Source organism: Pungitius pungitius, chromosome 15 (genome assembly GCF_949316345.1).
Source record: "Pungitius pungitius chromosome 15, fPunPun2.1, whole genome shotgun sequence".
Taxonomy (NCBI): Eukaryota; Metazoa; Chordata; class Actinopteri; order Perciformes; family Gasterosteidae; genus Pungitius; species Pungitius pungitius.
The window spans coordinates 7,931,596-7,954,040 of NC_084914.1; the positions used below are offsets into that span (position 1 = coordinate 7,931,596).

The 22,445-nt window shown below is 45.1% G+C and overlaps 1 protein-coding gene across 1 annotated transcript; it reads right to left on the reverse strand.

Annotated features, from left to right (window-relative positions):
* Positions 1-3,586: 3,586 nt before the first annotated feature.
* Positions 3,587-10,885, reverse strand: LOC119209420 (phosphatidylinositol 3-kinase regulatory subunit gamma-like). Its single transcript, XM_037458765.2, has 10 exons — positions 10,511-10,885; positions 8,237-8,354; positions 8,024-8,122; positions 7,735-7,915; positions 7,491-7,607; positions 7,207-7,349; positions 6,915-7,091; positions 6,728-6,802; positions 6,425-6,595; positions 3,587-6,302 (listed from the first exon to the last, which is right to left on the reverse strand). Exons 1-10 carry the CDS (start codon positions 10,563-10,565, stop codon positions 6,029-6,031), a joined length of 1,410 nt encoding a protein of 469 aa, XP_037314662.2. The 5' UTR covers positions 10,566-10,885; the 3' UTR covers positions 3,587-6,028.
* Between the last annotated feature and the right edge of the window lie 11,560 nt (positions 10,886-22,445).

The window sequence follows — 22,445 nt, forward strand, 5'->3', positions numbered from 1 at the left end:
AAACTTTACCCGTCTGTCGTTGTGATATCTTTGTTAACTTATCCCATTGAAATGCTGAGTATTCATTTGGCAGCATGTTTATCATACGAGCCCCCAAACATGAACATTTGGAAGGAGACTATAACCTTCCATCTGAAAAATATAATCAGTTTTTTCTCAATGGTGACACTTTCCATACAAGCCTGAATAGTGTTATTCATAATACATATTTATAGCAGATGTCAAGTGAATCGCTGCAGACTTTTAATTCAAGCGCATTAGCTGCTTTTTTTAAGTTGAAAAACTGCCCCAACTAATGGATGTTAAAGAGAGACACACGTGTTGTTTACAAGTCCGCCATAATTTGTTGTTGGTTGTTTGTATGAACTGATTTCATCAATGCATAAAAACCATGGCTAAATCCTTTAAATTAACCTGTTTGCAGAATTGATGCGTTTTCCCTGGTTCATTTGTCACATGAATGTGTTTCTTTTATTTTGCCTTTTGTTCTTTATGCTGCCTGGGCAGGTGTCTCCTGTTAAACAGGTTTTAATAAGTAGGTGCTAAAATAAATTTGTATGTGGTGACATAGACTTCTTTTTTTGAAATGGGGTTATGTTACAGTGTGTGATTATGCGTTTATTTTTTTTGGAATGGCTCTTGTCTCACTTTTTTCTTCTCCTATAAACAATGTTTTTTCTTTTCATTATTCTCACCAATCCCCATGTCTCTCCGTTGTGGTGATCCGAGGCCAAGTGTTTGACTTTCTCCCAGAATCTCCCGTGTAGTGGAGAAAAAAGTAAATAGTGTGAGGGTCATCCTATGGAAACTGTTCACCATAATTACCATCCTGTTTTAAGTGCCGGGTATGTCTGTCTTTTTCATCAGGGTTCTGTCTGCTGGCTATAGACGTTGCTTTTAGCAAAAAAGAAAAACATCACGAGATGAGACTGACAGCCAAAGGGTTCTTTCAGAAGTTCAGCATTCACACAGTACTTGGCTTTAAATCAAACCAAATGATGCAAAACAACTAAACTAAAAGCGTTCTGTAGCAGTTTATGTAAAAATATGTGTTGTATGATGAGGGTATTTTATTTATGCTGAGCATGCAATACTTCTTAATACAAATACATTGTAGATCTCAACTACATGTTTTCGTTTGGTATTGACAATGGCTCCTCTGTTCACCTGACAGGACTCGTGAGTTGCGTAATTTCTCTTTATCTTGATTGAGATCACCACCTACAATGTACATAGAGCCTTATGCTTTCAGACCAAGGTGGATGTTCTTCGTTTATTACAGTTTTGAGAAATGAGGAACAGAAGAACCATGCAAGCTGTAGTGTATTTTACCAAAAGCAAATGTAAAAGTTTATAGGTGAGTCGGTATCTTGCTCTTGTTGTCAAGGAGCGGAGATCATCTTTGATCCCTGTCTAAGATTGTGTATACAAATCTGATTAGGTTGTGGATCTGGATTTGCAGTTCCCCTGAATGGGTTTTCAGCACGCAGCATTCCCCCCCCATATGAGCTCAGTTTCTTCTCTCATCTGAGTGTGATCTGAGCCTCTACTTTAATCACTGTTACCAGAGGTCACTGAAATTGAATAGATGAAGCATCAGTGAGTTTCATGCAATCTTCTAATTGAGATACAAGCAAAAGGTTAAATTCATACTGTTTTGATTAAGGGTAAATGAGTGTTATTTTCTTTTTATGCTCTTATTATTTTTATTTGAGTACACAGATCAGTTGGACCGTGGATTTATTGGGCCACCAGTTAAATATTTAAAAATAGACTATTCACTGTAGCATTCAATATATTGTTCAGCCGCTATTATTCAACTTAGTCTATATAGCCAAAATATCGTATTTGTCTCAGAGGGCTTGACAATCTGCACACATGCGGTATCCTGTGTCCTGGTAATATAAAATAATGGCCGAGATATTCGGGAATAAAGTACCTGAAGAGAAAAGCTCATGAACAAACTTTCCCAACAGCAACATTTTCATAATTTTCCCATAATCCAGCCAGGCCTGGAATTGTTTTCCATCTTCATACTTTAGCCATTTCATGACCTCAACAACGGAGATCATCCTGCGAAACGGAATTGTTAATTTATAGATCAATTCCATAGACTGGGTATAGGATACATTTATACACACAGATAAAGGATAGACAGAGAGAAAGTGTGGAGCTGGGATTGTTTAAGGGCTCGGTCGGTAGCCTACATGCTGTTTGGCAAGCAACAGGATCTCTTGCCTTCAGCCAGTAAACCAGCTATAATGTGAGCCAGTATGAAAAAGCAGAGAGGGGCGGGGAAAAAAATGCCTCTTATCGATTCTGCCTCCAACATAGCAACTGCTCGCTGATTGGTCGTCCCCCGGCACGTTCTCGGTCTCCCATTGGCCCGTCGGGTAGCGTGAAAGGCTGGAATCGGACGGAGACAGAGGGGAGGAGTGACGCGATTGGCTGCTGCCGAACTGAAAGCGAAAACCTCTTTTTCTGAGAGCCTGAGAGTTGATGGTGTGTGTATATTTTAGGCGTGACTCCAAAGGTAATTCGCCACCCCCCCCCCACCCCCCCCGCACACACCCCTCTACAACCCTTCCAGCCAGGACTTTAAATGGAGAACTATAAAGCACAATGACTGTGAATTTAAACGAGGGAGTTTCGCGACTGAGGCGTACAGATAAGTAAAGAGAAAGGGAGGGGGGGGGATAAGTACCGTGTGTATGGACAAGACGTGGGGGCCGGCTTTTACATAGATTTAACTTTGATTCAGGGAGCTACGGGAAAGTGGGACTGGGCAGTAAATGTTGAAGTGCTGTGAAAGCAAATAGCTTTGGGGTATGGCCAGGAGGGGGGTAGTTTCAGGTCGAAGGAAACATAACCTAACCTTTGCAGCCTTCACTTCATACCATCCTGTACAGGAGGTAGAGACATGCACTCTTTTCCTGTTCCTAACCCCCCCCCCCCCCATCTGCGTCCTCCACACGCACTTTCTCTAGCCACCAGTCCTTTGTGGGCACTCGGTGTGACTCAGTGTCGGTACAGTCTGCATCTGGTCCATCCTGGCCCGGGGAACGCAGGCCCCAGACCAGCTCTCTCTCCAGGGCTGACACACATCCATATATTTATATAGTTATCATAAACAAAAGGAAGAAATAGTGTATTGTAAATACGATAATGAGTGAACTCAAGGCGTTGCTTTCACGGGAGCTTCAGAAAAAGTTGTATTTAACAACGTAGGAAATTCTTAGTGAAGGTGTAGGTGTGATAAATTGTTGTCTAGTGACTCAACAGAAGCCCGGCTGAGCAAGGAAAGGGCCCGCACATATCCTGCTATTGTCTGATCGCTTCCTTTCTCTTCCATCTGTCCACAGCGTGTCCTCCAGTGGTCTCGCTGCCTCCTATCTCTGCTGACCCGAGGATAAGCTGAAAGGACGACAGCGGCTCAACTAGGGACACGCGGTACATTTTACAGAACAAGTTATCTCATTTAGTCAGTGTAAGCTTCGTGTTTGATATTTCTACCCTTGTCAAAGAAATAGTACCTTGAATGAATAGTAAACATAGTCTGAGACAGCGAAAGAAAGCAATAGATGACTTGTAGTTGACAAAACCCTCATCAGTTTATTGTCTTTCAGCAAGAAAAAGGTCAGGATCTCACATTGCTTAGCTTCAACCGAGGAGTTTCTTCAATCCCCCAGTGGAGTTATATTTTTACAGGAGGCTTAATCACCCTCCTTCCGTAAAACAACCTCGGAAATACATTTTACAGTTTTCTCTGTACAGAGTATCTATTGTCCTCAAACTGGAAAAATGTGCCAAGTTCAACACGGATTCCTTTCCTCTTAAGCTATGTAGGCTGCATGTCATGAAAAAACATTCATAGCTCGAGCAATGCCACAGTTCAAGTAATGGAGGCAGGATACTTCCGGACCTCTGGCAGTTCACACAAACATCGGAGGCCACATCATACCGACACCACCAAAGAGAGTGCATTTTTGTGGCAAATGTCAACCTCTCATAACAGCATCACCATCCCCACCATCATCGTCGTCGTCGTCGTCGTCACACATTGCAACAGTAGAAATACTATTGGATTGCACTTTCTTCAAGCTTTCATCTTGTGGCATGTTTATAGAAAAAATATATATAGAATACAAAAAGGTTATACTTCTTTGAGTAACAGAATATAACATACAGTACTTCAGATTATGTTTTGATCAGCACATCAGCAGGTGTACATTAATTACCCTCCCCTTGCCCAAATGCAATTACCAGACTTAACAGGGGTGTAGTTTTGCTCACTATTAAGTGCTTTGGTCAATGGGTATAACATTGAGTATGCTCGTACAATGGTATTCTACAGGATGTTAATGCTACATAATAGTCCACTGTATATGAATGTTTATCGGGAAAGGGGCAAATTGTCAAGATGCACCACGACTTTTCACATATTCACACGTGGCGTTTACCCCCAAAAAACGGTTTGGTCCACCAAACCAGTATGACGGATACAGCCTGCCCACAGCACCATTCTCCCACTAGCAAACGCACTAAGTAGTAGTAACGCATTTCTCATTCGGGAGAACACAATGGGACTTTTTGAGCACAGAAAAATATATTTTACAATCAGAAATGTATATTTTTAGAGTGTCATGCAAACAAGTATTTCATTTGAGTGAACTAAAATCTACTTTCCTCTGCAGACACTGGCGTGTTTCCTATTATCCACACCAGTGCGCCTCAGTTTTTTTTTACTCATTTACACTATCAATGTGTGGTTTGACACTCGTTCATTGTTTCTCCTTCGAAAAAATCTCTGGATGTGTAAAGGCGACTGGGCGTAGCGGGAGAAGTAGTGCCGAGTTCATTCCTATGAATTTTGCTCAGTGACGCATGAAGCAAAAGAAGTTAAAGGACAAAGAAAACTGTATTTCTCAGTCCCAGGGCATCGCGTGACAGAACTGGAAATTGTAATTCCCCCGTTTGGCCACTATGGAGTTTTGCTTTGAAGCCTGGCGGTCTTTGGGTCCTCGGGTTTAACTCGACACAGCGTTACCGTACGCCCGAGTGTCGGCCAATCGTACGACTAGGGGAGGTCTTTTCTGTGTCTGATTGTTAGTAATAGAGTTTACAAGGCGAGTGCGCTGGCACTAGAAGATAACGTGAGCTCTACAGGCCCACAGAATTAGTTTTAGAGGTTTTGGTGAGATCCGTAGTTTCATGAGCCATCGTTGGTTGCTCTTTACTTTTATTAGCTTACCGCCTCGCTATCGATTGCCAGCTGAACAGCCAAAGCAATATATAAAGCACTTAATTGACAACAAAGTTATGGCATTCTTATATAATGAGATGATGCAGCTTCTACCCAACACAACCTACGTTTGATATGAAACGTACACATCAACTGTAAGAGGTTATTATTTTGGTGCTTTTGTGGATATTAGCAAATGAGTAAATATGTTTGTTGGAGAAAAAAAAAGAAGTTCTTTCTATAATAAATCATTTCTCTACTAATATAATTTGAGTTCTCTAAAAAGAACTTTCTTCTGTGCTCACAATAGTCCATTACACACTCAGGAATGAGGCACAAATATATAACTCAATAGCAACCAAATATGTCTAAACTATAGGTCAAATTCTTAGAGCTGAATACAATTTAACTTGAGAAATGGACATCTCTAGCTACATCAACTCTGGTTGTAAAAGTCAAAGTCAAACAAAGGTGCAGCACCTGATCAGTGAGCAATTTTCTGGTTGTCAACATCCCTATCGAAAAGATGTCCATTAAACAAACGGCAATAAATGAAGTACAACAAAAAAATAATATTAAAAGCTTAAACAGTCTCTTTCGGAAACAAAAATAATAAAAAAAAGTTCAAGCTGACATTCAAGTTCCAGTCCCATTGAACTCTGTGAAATCCCATTCACAGAAACGATGGGAGTCGCTGTAGTGCAAAACGTAACGCAATGCACCGTGATGCAGTCATTCTCGCGGGATACAGTAAACATGTCCCTTTGTCTCTCTCCATCCCTCGAGTTACATTTCCGGAGCGGTGGGCGGGAGCCCCGCCGTGTGTTTTGGTGTCTGTAAGAGTTTGCGCTCCTCTGCGTGCTGAGAAGGCGCGGCCGCGGCTTTGGCGTGGACGGGGTGTGACAGCCGGACGTCCAGCGCGTCGTTGTGTTGCGCCAGGGAGTGCAGGCGGTAGTGCAGGACGAGGTCTTTCAGCGAGCAGTGGGCGTCGTACGGCTCCGCGAAGCCGTACCCCTGTGGCGTGCTGTAGATCATGCAATGCTTCACTTCTTCGTTCACGCTGGAATAAATGAAGAAGAAATAAAAAAATTTAAAATCATGACGATCTCAAAAATGAAACCCGTCGTCCAGATACTGCTTCATTTTCCCCCCCCCCGCCCCCCACTAGGACGTTATACTCACACAACAGAACAGGCGTAGCAGCCCTGCTTGCTGCTCTCGCGGATCAGGAACGTTCCGGGAGCCTTATCCTGAAGCATCTCCTCCGCCTGCGTCCGGCTCAGTTCACCCACGAACCAATTGGTCTCTTCCTGGTGTGGCAGATTCTTCTCGTCTCCCTTCAACACGTATGTGCTGGAGGGGGTAAAAAAAAAGAAAGAAAAAAAAAAAATAGTTAAGAAGAAAGAAATTGTATTGCAACACTTCTGTGGCGGTTGCGTTGAAAATGAACTTTCATTCACGAGTCAAAAGTCGCATAGTACTCACTCATCAAGGCTGTCGCTCAGTATCCCCAGCCAGTCATTTATGCGTTTCTGTCTGACGCCTTTGTGATTGAGCCAGCTGAGAGGAGAAGTGTAAAAGAGAAAAGAGGTTTCATTTAGTCACACACACACACACACACACAAAATATTTTCCACAGACACCGCAAACAATATTGTGACAGCCCACTTACTTAAGGTACAGGTCTCGGATGTTGCGGAGCTGGATGATGTCGGGCCGCAGGCTGTTAATCTTTCTGTCCGTCTCCCTGTAGTCCTCCACCTGCGTTCTCAAGTCATCCTCCAGATGGATTTTGCTCTCGTATATCTCCCCGAGACGGCACTTCAGCTTCTCGTAATTTATCAGAAAGCTAACAAAAAAAAAAAAGGTCACAGGTCTGAATGTCGCTCACGGAAATGGTTCTGCATGCGGCCAAATGAGACCACGGCTCGGGGGAATCTTTGGACCGCGGCGCAGTGAAGTACCTCTCCAGGTCTTTGTCGGCTCCCTCGGAGTGGTTGTTCATCTCGAACTTCTCTCCGTAGCGCTCCTGTTCGCGGCACTGCTCCTCGAAAATCAGCATGGTCTCGTTAAAGGCCTCGATTGCAGTTCGCTTCATCTGAATCTCCTGTATCACAGGCAATACATCCACTTAGAAAAGACTTAAGGGGGGGACGGATGAACGTAAATCCGACTGTTTAGAAGAGTACTAATGCGCGAGCATCAGCCGGTGGAGAACATCACAGCTCAATTAGGCGATTGTTTTTACCTGTGAGGTCTTTGTGAAAGCTTCATAAAGGCGATCAAACTCTTTTGACTTCTCCTGATAGTGACAGTGAACCTCCTTAAGCTTTCTTCCAGCCACATCGACACTGTCTTCTTTGACCTGAGGTAAAAAATGCAAGGAAGGGAAACACTCAAATAGCGTACACTTTGTAGTCATTCTGTATTTAAAAAAAATGCTTTTACGGTTTCAGACTCCTGAAAAATATAAAATGGCAGCGCTCACTGACCTGCTGGAAGCGGGACACGGGATGGGTGAGCATCAGGTCCAGCGTGGCGTTGTACTCCACCAACGGGTGGTGCTGATAGTGCCAGATGAGCTCCACCACTGAAGTGAACGTGAGGGGGTCGGAGAAGCCGTACTTCCCGTCGCAGTGGTAAATCTTTATCAGCTTGTTGTGCCCGTCTTTCCTGGGAAAAGCCAAACATCAAAACGTCGCAAAATTAGGATCATTTGACGTCAAAAAACAGGAAATTACGGGGCCCGGTCCGTCGGGATCGGATCCACCTCCGGCTCACCTCAACGTCAGCGTAAAGTCCCCCTGCAGCTTCGTGGATGCGTCGCGCACCATGAAAGAGCCGTCAGGTGTGTCTCGGAGCTTCTCGTTCACCTCGTCCCTGCGAGAGAGAGAGAGAGAGAGAGAGAGAGAGAGAGGGAGGGAGGGAAAAAATCAGTCCAACGGCCCACGGATCGAACGTCGGCCACATGGCGAGCGTTCGGACAACTTTTACCTGGTTATGTCTCCCCAGTACCACTCGGCGGCCTGCAGGGAATGTGTAGGTGGCGAAAGGCAGTTGTTGTTGTTGTTGGCGGTGGAGGACACTGGCTTTGTGGACCTCGGGGGGAGAGCTACGAGCAGAAGAGAGAGAAAAATAACAAAAAAAAGGTGCAGTTTAGAAAAAAGCGAAATGCAAAGGATCATGACGGCTGCACGGCATCGATCCGTAGCGAGAGCAGTATTAACACGACTCTTCAAATGTTGTGACTATTTCATTCAAGGATGTCCGTGTGTATGCGTGCTTAGGAACTGCAGTATGAATGTATACCCCCCACTGACACACAAACACACACACACACACACTGTCACACCCTCTCTTGATGGAGCCCGTCAAGATCTTAGGGCAAGCCCAGGCATGTCTCCAAGAGATATCACTTGCCAAATCATGCTTTAAGTGCGGCAGGCAATAAAAAGGGAAAATGTTGAGCCCCGTCAGTCAACAAATGTGAAGAAAAAAAAACGTTTTTATTTTTACAGTTTTGGAAACTCAGTAAGATGTACAGCATGTGTTCAGCTGCCTGCAACTCTTTCAAAGTGGATGAAAGTCTGACTCTGTTAATTTCGCAGCTGACTCTGGCACTGCCCTGAAGTGCATGAAAGGCACTGAACAAACCAATAAATTACATTTGGAGTTTCCTTGGACTTCACTTAAAATAAAAAAATAAATAAAAAAGACTGCACGCTACGGACAGATACGCTTTAAGTTTTTTTTTCCACCAACCTTCAAGGGATATTAAGTGCGAGTTTGGCTGAAAAACTAAGCGTTTTCCTAAAAATGAGGGCAGACCGCATCAAGAGGAGGTGAAGGGCGATATATTTCACTGCAGGACAAAAGTGCCTTTCATGAGGCAGTTGGGGAGAATACAAGCGCCCTCAGAGAAGAGAAAATGTGGGTTTCTCCCACCATCCGCTCTCCTCTTTTTCTGACCTTAAAATCAACAAAAGGCAGGTGCAGCAGCACAGTGGCAGGCGCAAAAAACGTAGAAATGCTGAAGCTCCTGAACTCAGCAAAAATACCCCCACCCCCCCCTCACAGTCTCCTGCCAAGAAACTCTACCGGCTTCCAAAACCCACACGAGCATACCAGTACAGCCAACAGCGACGCAATGCAAGTGTGGAATAATAACGAAATACGATCAAATCACATCACGCACTGTGCGCCATTTGGGTCACTGAAAGTTCCCTCCAGCAGCAACAAAAGCCTTTCCCGCATTGTTATTATGGCGTGTCAGTAGTAACCACTTGAAGTCCATCAAGTGTGGTTATTGGTACAATAAAAACAAAAACTTGGGTCACCTAATGTATTTATTTAGAAGGCGTCTTTATTTGCGGCCGAATTCAAGCGCCGCGCGCCGCGGAGGCGTCGCTGCATCGCGCGGGTCAACCGACGAATGTAAAATAAGAAACCAAGTGTTTCGCGAGCGGCCGGAGCGACAGTCATGAGACCCCGAGCCGTCTGGTCCGCCCGCCCCGGAGCCCCCTTCCACAGCCCGGAGCCCCCTTCCGCAGCCCGGAGCCCTTCCACAGCCCGGAGCCCCCTTCCGCAGCCCGGAGCCCCCTTCCACAGCCCGGAGCCCTTCCACAGCCCGGAGCCCCCTTCCGCAGCCCGGAGCCCCCTTCCACAGCCCGGAGCCCCCTTCCACAGCCCCCGCGTCGACCACGGGCGGCTGCGGAGGAGAACAAAGCGCTCGTTTCATGCGGCGCGTATTAACGCACGCACAACTACGCTCTCTCTCTCTCTCTCTTTTTTATTTTTTAATTTAAACAAAGAAAAAGTCAAGTTCCTCCTTCACATTGTCGTACGCTTGCGGTAATTTACGTGTTTTTGTTGTTTTGTTTTAAATCACGGGGGAGATGACACGAACTGTCACGCGTTTCGTTGTCCCCCAAGTTTGACACACGGCGCGCGGGACAAAAGAAAAAGCCACTGCGCCTGGTCTCCGCCGAAAAGGTATTACGTAATTGGCAAGTGAATTGCGCTATGCATGCCTGAGCAATGCCACTGGGGGAGCTGAGCGCCGAGGAGCAGACCATTATAACGTTTTTACTACCGCACGCACAGCGTCTGTTCAAATGTCAGCTTAGTAAAGGCGTTACACGAAATAATGCAAGGAAAGGAGACAGCAAAATAACGTGAATAAAATCGTTTTTTTGACCCCCCCCCACCACCACCACCACCACCTCCCCACCGCAGAGCAGACAATGGCTGCCTTTAACCCTAACTTACCTGGTGGCGCTTGATCCATTTCGATGTAGAATAAACCTTCGGAAGGATAAACCATTCCTGATTCAAAAGAGTATTCCAGGTTGATGTTGCTGTCTTTGCGCGAAAATAGATTTTAAAAAAAGAAGAAAACACGCGTTTCTTTGGCCGTAAATTTAGACTACTTCAGTGCAGCCGCAAACGCCACGTCCTACATAGATTTGCACAAAAATAAAACTCCTTCGATTCCGAAGCCATGAAAAATCCCAAAGTCCAGCAGTGTATTCTCAACATATCCTGTCTAGCTGGAGTTATTTCGGACGGATAGATCGTCGGCTCTTCCCTTCTGGCTGCGCGGCGGAGCTCTACTTAACTTCATCTCGGAAGTACAGCGACTTTAAAGGGCTGTTGGTAACATCATCTTGGCGCAGTCCAAACTAAGGCAGGGGATTCGTTTTTCCCCCTGAAGGGTCTCGTGCTTATGTAAAGCATCCCCGGTCAAGTTTGTGTTTCATTGGTCAATTTAAAACAAGGTTGTATGCCCATAACTTACCAAATATTATTTTAATATGTACATTCTACTCACACGTAGTTCGTGTGTGTTACGCGTGTAACCCCCTAGGTTGTAATGGTTCATTCCAGACTGTTTCATTCAGCTCTCCTCAGCCTACACAGTTAACAGCTGAAAAATTCCTTTTAGAGCATGAATGGAAATTTAAAAGCTCTTGTTTATTATATTTAATGGTTTAAGTATCGCATCACCTAACATTTAGCTAATATCTTCAAATTCCTTCTACAACTTGGAATCAAAGCATATTCGGACACTCTGGCTTTGCCCTAATTTACTGGTCAATGAATAGGTTTCAATAGAATGACATCATGCAATAGATTATATGATAAAAGCGCTCTCAGCTGTTAGGCATCGAGACAGCACCAGACTCGAGCCCCTTTTGTCTGAGACGTGACAGAGACGCCTGCCTATTTGACTATTATATTCTTGTTGAGCTTGTCAAACACGTTCAGCAGAAGAACAAAAAAAATGGAACAGAATTATTGCTGCTGTGACATCATCCAGTGCAAGACGGGTAATAGCAGGTGTCTTTGTATCAGTTCCTAAAAAATCGATTTAAGTGTATTAAGACTTTATAATGTCATTATGGTAAATTTGTGATGTATTATCCCCATTACGTATGTTGGGTGAATTCATGCGTTGCTGTTCGATGCAGGAAACAGAATGGCGTTTTGCTTTAGGTTTACACAATCAAGGCCTCTTCCACCAGCTGACAGAAGAAGGCTTCAGGGAGAGGGAAACAAGGCCTGCATGGTCAGAGGTCTGTCTCTGTTGGTTCTCCGAGTGTTTATAGCAGGTCCCCTTTTGAACCCGGGGGGGGGCAGAGATTCGGGGAGGTAATTGCCTCCAGCATCCCTTTTACACATCAGTAAGACAATTCATGCCTGTGTCAGTGCCCATGAAACATCCTAAGCTAACTGCCATTACGGAGCGTTGTTCCCGGGCATGAGAGCTTGCAGGCATCACTGCACTCCCCGACAGACATGAAAAACACACCGGACAGGTATTCCCAACCAATACAGCGCCCGTCAAGATATAATAATAAGATGCAGTCAAGATATGATAACTGAACTGTGTGGGATGTGCATGCGGGACGCAAATGCTGTTTATCTTTCCAAACGGTAGTTGCGGGACATTAACAGGTTTCAATTTGGCATCACACCCACCATTCGACAGGTATTCAATTGTGTGGGCGTGTGCACATCAACCGTAGCACATGGCGAGCTCGCTCTACCAGTTCATTGGACCACGGCGCCGATGTATGAGTGCCTGTGTGCTTTACATGTGTTCCTACTTTAAGCCTTGAGGCCTGTTACGGCATGTCACTTTCCCCCAACCCATCCCCCCTCCCCCCCCCCCCCCCCCCAATGTTAGAATTTAACTTCTGGGCCTGAACTCGGTGACAAATTTCATGACCGCCATCCTCTCCGAAACGCGGCGGCACCGGAGCTCCAGACGTGTCGGCGAGGAGGGGGGGGCTCTATCTTTAGTTTTAGAAAAAAAAGCTACAAAATATCTTGGGTTGGCCGCAGTATTTCGTTGGCGGGCAGTGACCAGGGTGAGGGGCGGCTGACTTGAAGGATACACCTTTAGGCATCGCACCCCAGATCCAGGCAGTCCTGATAAGGATCAGTGAAGGCTAATCGTAAGATTAACGGGATAGGCTGATACTGCAAGGCTGCCAGCTGCCTGCTTTAGCCCATGTGACTCATCTTGATTTCCACCATCGCATTGTACCACTGGACTGAGGGAGTGCTGGGAAATGTGGCGTGAGTTTAAAATTGATAGACAGATGTTACTCGGTGTAAAATGTAGATAGCAGCTCAACTCTAATTCCGTTGCATTTATGTTTTGGCAGTAACGTAAAATGACTCGAGAGGAACTGTTACGAGCAACGACTAATAAGAATGGTTATCTTTAAAGTTACAACTGAGTCAGGGAGAGAAGGAAGACTTGAGTAGGATGGCAAACTTGTTTTTTGTATCCTTGAGGTTAGTAGGTCAGTGAGCTTCAGTGTTACATGCTCTCTGGTGGAAATATAGAAAGTGCTTTAATCCCCATATTTAAGAGTGTTAAATGTGTACATGATAGGCCTCCTGCTGTCATTCCCTCAGCCACCCAAAAACACAACAACCAGTATTGGTAGAATAGCTGGAATAATCTCCTGGCTTTATACTGTAGACTAATGCTTGTTTAGACTTTGTTCACTAACTGTGTCAAGGAATATTATTCATCTACTGTTTTCAGGGGCGTTCCATCCAGGATGCAATTTATCAGGAGTTTTGTGTTGTCTGAAAAAAAGAAAAGGCTCAAAGACACAACACAGAGAAACAATATCAGGAATTATTGTTTTTGTGTCGGTATCCGTGACATGGTCTCGCATCGTAGCCCAGGGTGGATTTTACATCTCTCCAATCTTCTGTACTGCAGTGTGCTGCTTTTTCACGACCATTGAAGGCACGCATAATGGTTTTGGCAGGGCGTTCGACATCCACCGTGGAGAGACTGTGGGGTTTTCCTTATAGCCGGCCAGAACCAGCACACAAAGCATGCAGTGGTCCTGCCAGAGACAACTCAACTGTGGGCAGAGTTTAGGGCGGCTATGGTCTGGCCCCCAGGACCCTGCCATTGTGGAAATGTAAGTGGGGACAGTGTCTGAACGGCTTGAGTTGGAACAGAAAACTTTGGACGACCAAAACTATGAGCTTCAAATAGCTGGGCCCTGGGAAACATTGCTTGTTCCTTTAAGGAGGTCAAAGAGAAGCCAAAAAGAAGCAAAAAAACAGAAAACTGATGTTTGGTGAATGTCAAATTGGAGGCTACTGTTACTATAGACATCAGCAAAACTGATATACTATTTTTTTTTTAAACCAGTGTCTGTATGCCTCTTTGTCTGCCAAGTCCATCCCCCCCCTCCCCCCCCCTGTCTCTTTCCCCGAGGTCATATCCAACACTCGTCATCCGTCACTCCATTCCGCCAAAGCCTAATCTTACCAACAGAGGTGACAACGGAGGTGCTCGCGGCACGCCACCGCATAACGTTTACCAGCTGAGTGTCTGAGTAATGTGAGGGTGATGATCCTGTGGTATCACCAGCCTCTGTCCTCTTAGAAACTTTCCCCACCTCCCCGCCTAAGTGGTGCCTCGCATTAAAGGCCTGACCGTGAAGAATGGAAGAGGAAGAAAATCCATACAACGCTGCCTGTTTTTCACTTATTGTATTAGGTGTGTATTATATTAGGTTATAGAAATATTTTCACTGTTGCTGGATTATTGATAGACCTTTGAAATGCATCATTTCAGGTCACGGCATGAATAAATTGTGAAATTCCCCACGGCTCAAAAACTAAAACGGCATCCTTTCTGAATCACACAGCCCACCTGCACATCACCATCAGAATAACTTCCACGATGCATCTTCAAGTATGATTCAACTATGAGCCTCTGCAGCCACTGTGCGTCAGTGAGCTGAGGATTCATGTCTTGGAGCTCCATGCAGTTAAGCTGGTAACCTAACCCTCTCTCTCTCTCTCTCTCTCTCTCTCACGCACAGGCACACACATACAATAATGCACGCACACACAATCCCCGGCTTCCATGCAAAGCAAAGGCCGTGGACTCCTTCTAGCTCCTCGGCAGTTGCCTCCTTTGTGAGAAAAGACACTTCTCTCCTCGGCTACACGGCCATCACATCAGCACTATAACTCTATTAGGCACAGCTCCAGGACACACTAAGCAACCCATAGCCCACAATGGTATCATTGTCTGCCGGGATCGCAGCCATTGTCGTCCATGCTACAGGATTTATTCCCCTCCCCCGGTATTGTGACCTTCACCTCTGACCCCTGTTGCCATCTGATATGCTCTGGGACTGAGAGCCTTAGAGGCTTTCTGCGTTCCAGGTCTGAAATGCTCCTTTATAATGACCGCTAAGTGGCTTCTCTCCACAGCACCAGTGTTGAGATGATTCAGGTTGGTGTCAGCAAGTAGAGAGACAGGGAGAGTGAGAAAGGAGGGGGGGGGGGGGGGTCAGTACTGTGGTCTCACTAGGGAGTTGTGGTTGAACTGATTGACCCTTGGAAAAAGGTCAGTTGGAAGGCAGGAGAGGAGAGGAGCCACCTAAATGGCTCTTTTCTCTCCTTCCTCCCCTTGGCCAGGGCAAGGACTGCGTATGGTTATTTATGAGCGTGTGGGAGAGCGAGAGGGGCTGCAGTGAGACCCACCAGCCCTCTTTTGTTTTGCGAGGGCTGGGCTGAGGTCCCTGTCATTGGTCTGCTTCTGTCATATATACATGCACGTGCACGCTAACACACCATTGAGTACCCCTCCCGGAGCTGCAAGGAAGAAGGAGAAGATTCTGTTGCACGGCAGATTTGGAAAATGAGGTGTGCTTCACACAATGGCTGTCAGCACTTTGATAGATGCCTCTCTGGCGTCTAAACCCCAAGAAAGTTCCAGAAACTGGAGACCATCGATGTGGCTGATATGTTGCTGTAATCTCTATATTGTACAGCCGTGAGGGTCGACAGAGTATTTAGCTGTTGTTTTATTGCCGTTCAATAGTTAAATGATGTGATCATTTTCTCTCGTGTGACTGTTCACATTACGTGCTTCTGTCTGGCACCCACATCGCTGAGGATTTAGTTCCTAATACATGTTATTTAAAGGTGTCATTTAATTGTGTTATGGTATTGGTGCCCATGTAGATAGTGGAAATATGACTGCACTTGACCTGCACAACATGCACGACATCAGTCCAACCATTTCTTTCTGTGTGAATACATGATGTGTGAGATTATCTTGAGTCAAATATTCCTTGTGGGTGTGATATCCTAGAGAATAAATTATCAGTGCCTTGCCAGAAATGCATAAAGTTACTGTTCACACTAGAAAAGCGCTCCGACAGTGTAACATACACCATTTTTCTCCCCCCTGACAAAGTTAAATTAAGCTTGATTTCACGCTGAAGTCAAATGGTCATGATGTCATGGTTTGAGGACAGAATGACTCGGTTTGTCTGTTGACTGAGGAGGCCTATTCTTGCGTGTTTGGGTGGGAGCGTAGCATATAATTGCAGAGCGGGATAGCATGAGGGGATGGGGGAGGGAGAGAGTTAGCACGCAACATGAGTTTTGGCCCACAGTTGCTGGTATGGTTGCCAAACTTGTCCAGAGGGCTGCTGTGTGTATCCGTGCACGAGGCACTAGGCCCTGCTCTGCCGAGAGGCTTGCGCTGTTCCAAAACACATCTTTCATTTGAACACGCTGAATAGCTTAAGGGAGCCCAAAGGCAGTTTGGACTGGGGACGGATCAGGCTTTTTGGACTTTTTTAGAGGATGTTGGTTGGTTGCCTGGTTATGCGAGTGTGTGTGTGTGTGTGTGTCTGTGTGTGTGCACACAACACACAGAGTCCGGATCTTTTCTGGATGTGTAAAATTCTTTTTGAGTGTCCCTTTTCAGTGAAAACCATTGCATTGTTTAGTTGTCAAGTTAGTTGTTAGGGAGCAACCCAACCGCTGGACGCGTGTTGCAGCCGTTCGAGGATTACACTGATCCAAAAATCTGACAGTAAAAGAAGAGAATGGAAAGCTTTGTCGGCCTTTTCATATCCTCTCAGTGGGAGGTAGAAAGGCAAGACCTCCAGACCCGGGCCTGCAGTGGTGGGTGTTAAATGGGTGGGGTGGGGGGGGGGGGCTCTCAACTGCCAACCAGATGGACAACCAAGCCCTGCTTATTTAGGGAGATCATATGGGATAACCTTGCAAGGACAGATTGACATTTTGCTGACAAAACAAACCCCCCGTGTCCCGCACGCAAGTAGCCCCCTTTCCCCAGCGCACGCACGCTCACGCACGAGCATCACAAATACTTTGAGTGGTATTTGCTTACGTTGGTCTTAAGGAAGTTATTTCAGCGTGCATTAAGCGCTCCGTTAGGAGTCAGAACAATAAGAGGATAGGACAAAGGGATTACACAGCTCCTGTGCAAACAATGTCATTTACATCGGTGACCTGTGTAAATGAGACAACCTTGAGCCATCAGCAATTTAACTCATTTTCTGCGTCACGCATTGGGTTTTCTTTGGTGGTTTGAAAACATGGTTTAGGATGGGGGAGGGGGGGGGGGGGGGGGGGCACGAGGGACGTCCCCGCCGTTTACCGGGACTTTGCGCCCTCCTCACCTGTGGTAATATAATTGGACTATAATATAATTGGACTATAGTAATATAAACGGAAGTAGGTTTGTTTTTTGATCGTTTTTCACTAAATGACTCCATCATGTTGGAATGCATATTGCCGTGAAGAAGAATCAATCCATATCAGATTCCACTTCGTGATCCTTTTTTTTCTCCTCCGGTCCAGTCAAAACAGTTCACTCAGTTTAATAAAAGGTTTCACCAGACAGAATAAATACACCGTCTATCTCAGTACGAGGGGTTTCATTTGAGTGACGGCCGTATAATGCTGACTGCACGGGCTGAAATTGTCATCATGATCCAATAGATAAAGGCTGAATGTAAGAGGAAAAAGACAAATGGTTTACAACACAGCATTGCACATCATTATACATATTTATATATATATATATATATATATATATATCAAAATAACAACACCAACATGTATGATATGTTTATATACTAATAGAGGTGGTTTTAATCAATGGATGTAATCATGATGGTGAAAACCAGAGGAAATCAAAAGACAGGTATCAGTCTTTTTGCTGGAGTCTAACACTATTTAATGAGCAAAGTTGTGGCAAATGTAATTTAAGGAAGTCAAGTTAGAAGCTCCTATTTCTCACTAACAGCCTGCTTTGTGTTTTTATGTCCCACCACAGGTCTGTGGCACACATGTGGGACACCAGAATGTTGTGGTGTGTGATATCTGTGTGTTTGTGTGTGTGTGTGTGTGTGTGTGTATGTAGGTGCACAACTTGTTTCCTCTGTAGAGTGGCTGATTCTAATAGAAATTGAACATAGTTACTAAAGGGGGTTCAACACACCTCGGTTCCCGGGAGCCGAGACAATGATGAGTTTAGCAAATGGTTTCAATCCCGATTGATTGTCAGTACACGGCGCTCTAAGTCCAAAAGGAGTTTTTTTATCAACACAGGGAATGTCATCGTCGCATTAGCCGGAGAGAGACGGGGGGCGGGCAAACAATCCTCAACATCACGTGTTCGGGAAGAACAGTTTATTTTGCATGTCGGTTAGATTACACTCATGTTCAGATTTATGTTAGCCGCAGAGAGTCTTGTTTTTGTGCTATTTCCGTACAGGCCGTCGCTTGGTGCCCGTCTCTGACGACCCAGCTTTCTCCAGCTCTGTCTTTTACTCTCTCCATCTCTCACGCACACACACACACACACACACACCTCTCTGGCTTCCTCTGCCGCTCCCCCCGCTACCGCTCTAGCCACATTGCCACACTCAGTTTTCCATGGCCTCTCATTCCCGAGTCCTCTGCGAACTAAGTAAATGAACGACATAATCCGGAAATAGTGTTCCACCCGGAGATGGTGGGAAGGAAAATCCCTTGACTTGTGCTGGCAGGAACGAGGGAGAGAGCGAGGGAAATGGTGCTGCAGCTATTCACACTTCCTTTCATAACACTTTCTTGAAACGCCAAGTCCTGACCCCTCATATCGTTTTACTGTTAAACCAAACTGTTTAGTTTGCTTAGTAACAGTGTGATACTTGCACGACAAGGCGGCGGCATCGTGCCACAGCAGGAGAGGTTAACTTATCTTTAGACCAAGAGGTCAAAGAGCAAAATTAAAAAGGGCAGATGTCTCTGAGGAGGCTGGTGTGGAGGAATGAAGCTCCAGGTGCCGGGGGTTAAATGTTGTGAGGAATTGCCTGGACTTTGGCTGAGGAGGGTGAAGACAGGAGTTGTGCCGGCAGGGTAAATTCTATAACCAGGATGTCACCTCGATTCCTCTTCACGGCTGCCAATCACAATCATTCCCCCGGGGCCGGACCGATGACGGGTCTCTCGCAGCTTCAGGAAGGGATTGGATGGCGGTTCAGTCACATTCTCAGGAAATGTTCCCGGTTCTCGTGAAAAGCTCGCGCTGTGGCCTCTTGGTCCGGGCGGTGAAATGTTCCTCCCGCGTTTGTCCGGAGGATGTGGTCAGAGAAGCTCGTCCGTGAAGCAACACCGTGCCACGGGTCGATTTAGAGCAGCGCCATTAAGATTTTCCAGAGGGTGGGATGTGCTTTTTTGGAATAGGGGAATAATGTCACAGGTCTGTCGTTGTGTTTAATGAACTTGGTGCCTGGTGAATGGCCAACACAAGGCGCGTTGTGAGGGGAGGCTGCGTGAGTACATCCCTCCACAACAGTAGGTAACATGAGATGGGGAACCACACAACCGCTAAATCAGTAAAATGGGAGCCCAGAGTCACTGTAATTTGGGAGAGAGCTGGTTTACCACCCCTCATAATGGATGGTGTTTCTGTTTAGCCTAAGGCGTTGGAGCTGAGGTCATATGCAAACAAGCAGATCCAAGGCCTCAGCTTTTACACACTGCAGAAGGTTTCGATCAGGCTCATGAAACCATAGAACAATTTGCATTAATATCTTTAGAATTTTAAGGACCTCGTGAAATAGGTTCTTAATTGGCTATGCGAAGCTATATCCTTAACGTTCATTAGAAAATGATATTAGCCTTTTCACATTTACTTCATGTTTTTTTTTTAAATTTGCTCCCAGGTTCATCCGTAAAACCCAGATGTATGTTTAGAGACTGCTCCATAGAGTCCAGGGACCTTCTTATTGTTTTGACCGACACGCCTCATCTAGCATCATCCCACAAATTGAATTTAACAAGGATGCCACATACACATCTGTATATTTGCTATGTTTAATTAATAGTTCACCTGTTGAATTCTATCCGCATCAAATTCCTGCTCACAGCAACATTTATTCCCTCATTAAAGTCATAGATACACACACCCTTGGTCACAAATTATTCAAGAGCTGAAACAATACTCCCTATACTCCAAGAGTTTCTGCAAACTGTCAATGGGTAACTATTTTGAAAATAATTTATGAGGCATATATGCCAAACAGGCTTGCAAAATGTAAGGATTGCCTTCCTAATTCTGTTTCATATTATTTCTAAATTGAATGTGTTTGAGTTTTGGACTGCAGGTCTGACAAAACAAGCAATGTGAAGACGTCATTTTGGGCTCTGGGGAACAAGGATGCATTTCTAACTATCATAATAAAAATAAACATTCATTTGGTATTTGTAGGTCGTCATTACCGCTCTGCTGCAGACTAGAATCGACGCCTCCCGTATTTATTTTCGGAAATGTCCCTTTAAAGATTACATCATTCTTTTTCTTCCTTTTTTTTTTTTTAATTCCCTCACCACATTTCTCAGTGTTCAGCCTTTTCTGCCCAGAGACAATTGCTTTATTCGCCGGTGTATAACACTGCCACCTCCTGATCCACGATGCCATCGAAGCCGACACATTCGTCTCTCTCAGTGTTCAGTGCTTCATGATATTTGACTGGATTCATCACGCCTCCCTGATCGGATCACACGTTACCGTATTCACTGTGGTTTTCATCACCACGGGATGTTCATTGGTAGAAAGAAATGAAACAACAGATTCGGGTGCTTTGTGTTCACCTATAATAGGTCTGTAAGTGTGTGTGTGTGTGTGTGTGTGTGTCTGTTTGTCTGTGAGCATAGTGCCATTCTGCCATCTAGTGGCAGAAAACATGAAGGATCCAACTTACTCTACCTATAAAAAACAGGGACTTTTCTCAGCTGAAATGTTCACAGCATGATGGAGAGTGTTGCCTAATATATCATTTCCATTGGTTTGAATCAGTGCTGCTTTGTCTAAGTCGCTGTTTGTGTTGTCAGCGGACTTCCACGAGCCAGTCGGGGCGCCGCTGCACAGCCTCCATGAACACTTAGTGTCTCTTTGTCATCCGCCCCATAAACACGACTGCCGGAGGGCAACGTCCTTCAGCACAGAGACACTTCTGTTTGGCAAACCTTCTTTTATACGGATAATTAAGTTCATCAGTTTCATTTTCTTTATATTTTGTGCTCCTATCGCTTGTGTAGAGAGTTTTTAAAAATAATTTCTGGAGCTCAAGTTACTCTCAAATTAGGCATCAGTCCATTGAAAGTTATTGCTGCTTGCCTGGTTCATGCAATAAGCCAAAGACCAATGTCTTTGATGTGACAGGCTATTCCTGTATTAAGAGGAAACACGGGAGAGTTTATCAGAAAAAGGAAAAAGAAAACATCAAATATAGCTTATAGTTCCTAGAATTAGAAGTATAAAATGTTCATTGAAGTCATAATCCTACTGTTGTTTGGTGTGATGTATTTAAATTTTTCCTAAATTTCTGCTAATTCCGCCAATTCTCACCAGTCACAAATCAGTTTAAATACCTCTCTGTTGTATGTCGTTAATCAAACATAAAGTGGAAGGAGAATTCCTCTGTAGAACTCATTTCTGCTGGTGTTTTTTCCGTTTTTCAACTTGGCCTTGTTCTCAGTGTATTCAGAGAGCAGCTGACCTCTTCAGCTGATCCTCCTGCTTTGAGGCACACGGAGAGTTCAGGGAGGCTTCGGCTTTCTCTGCAGCGACAGCAGACGCTTTATGGCTTTAAATCTGCCTCTCAGCGTTCAAAGGAAGCACGGCAGACTCACGATGGACGTGTTTAAAACCAGTTACAGCGGTGTGACCAGCGACCCTGTGAGATATAGTGATAAGGATGTCCTTTAGAATGGCATCAACGCCCCCAGGCTGTGTGTCCACATCTGCATTATTATATTACGTTAGTGTGCCAGCAAAATGGCAAAAGCAACAGCAGGCAAAATAGGCCCCACATTTGAATGACCGGCTTCAGTAACGTCAATCAGCAGGTGGCAGCATGGAGCCGCACAGAGTGAACAGGTGTAGCGGATAGGACGATCCCATCAGTGCTTCCTCCAGGTGGGCCTCTTTCAGGTCGTAGGACCGGAGAGCCGTCTTGAGACCACACTTGGAAGGTTTCTGAGTGGACGCCGTTTGAACTCCTTCGGGTCTCAGACGATGAGCACACTCGATTTCATTCCCAAGACCACAACTGTGAAGCTATCACTACACCGCTGGTGCTTTGATTTGTTGACATTGCGACTACGATTTAATCACTTTAATGCCTCCTGATTATTTCATAAAGAGGTTTCTCACATATTTTAATGATCATGAAAATAGTCTGGGTCACCTCTCAGTTTAAATTGTCTTGACTAACACTGGGCCTCTGCCAAGGCCACCTTATCATGCAGAGTTTTTATTTTTGTTGTGGATTCAATATTTCTGAATATAACACAGCTTGGTTTTTGGTTCCTCTCCCCATAAAGGGCCCAGTAG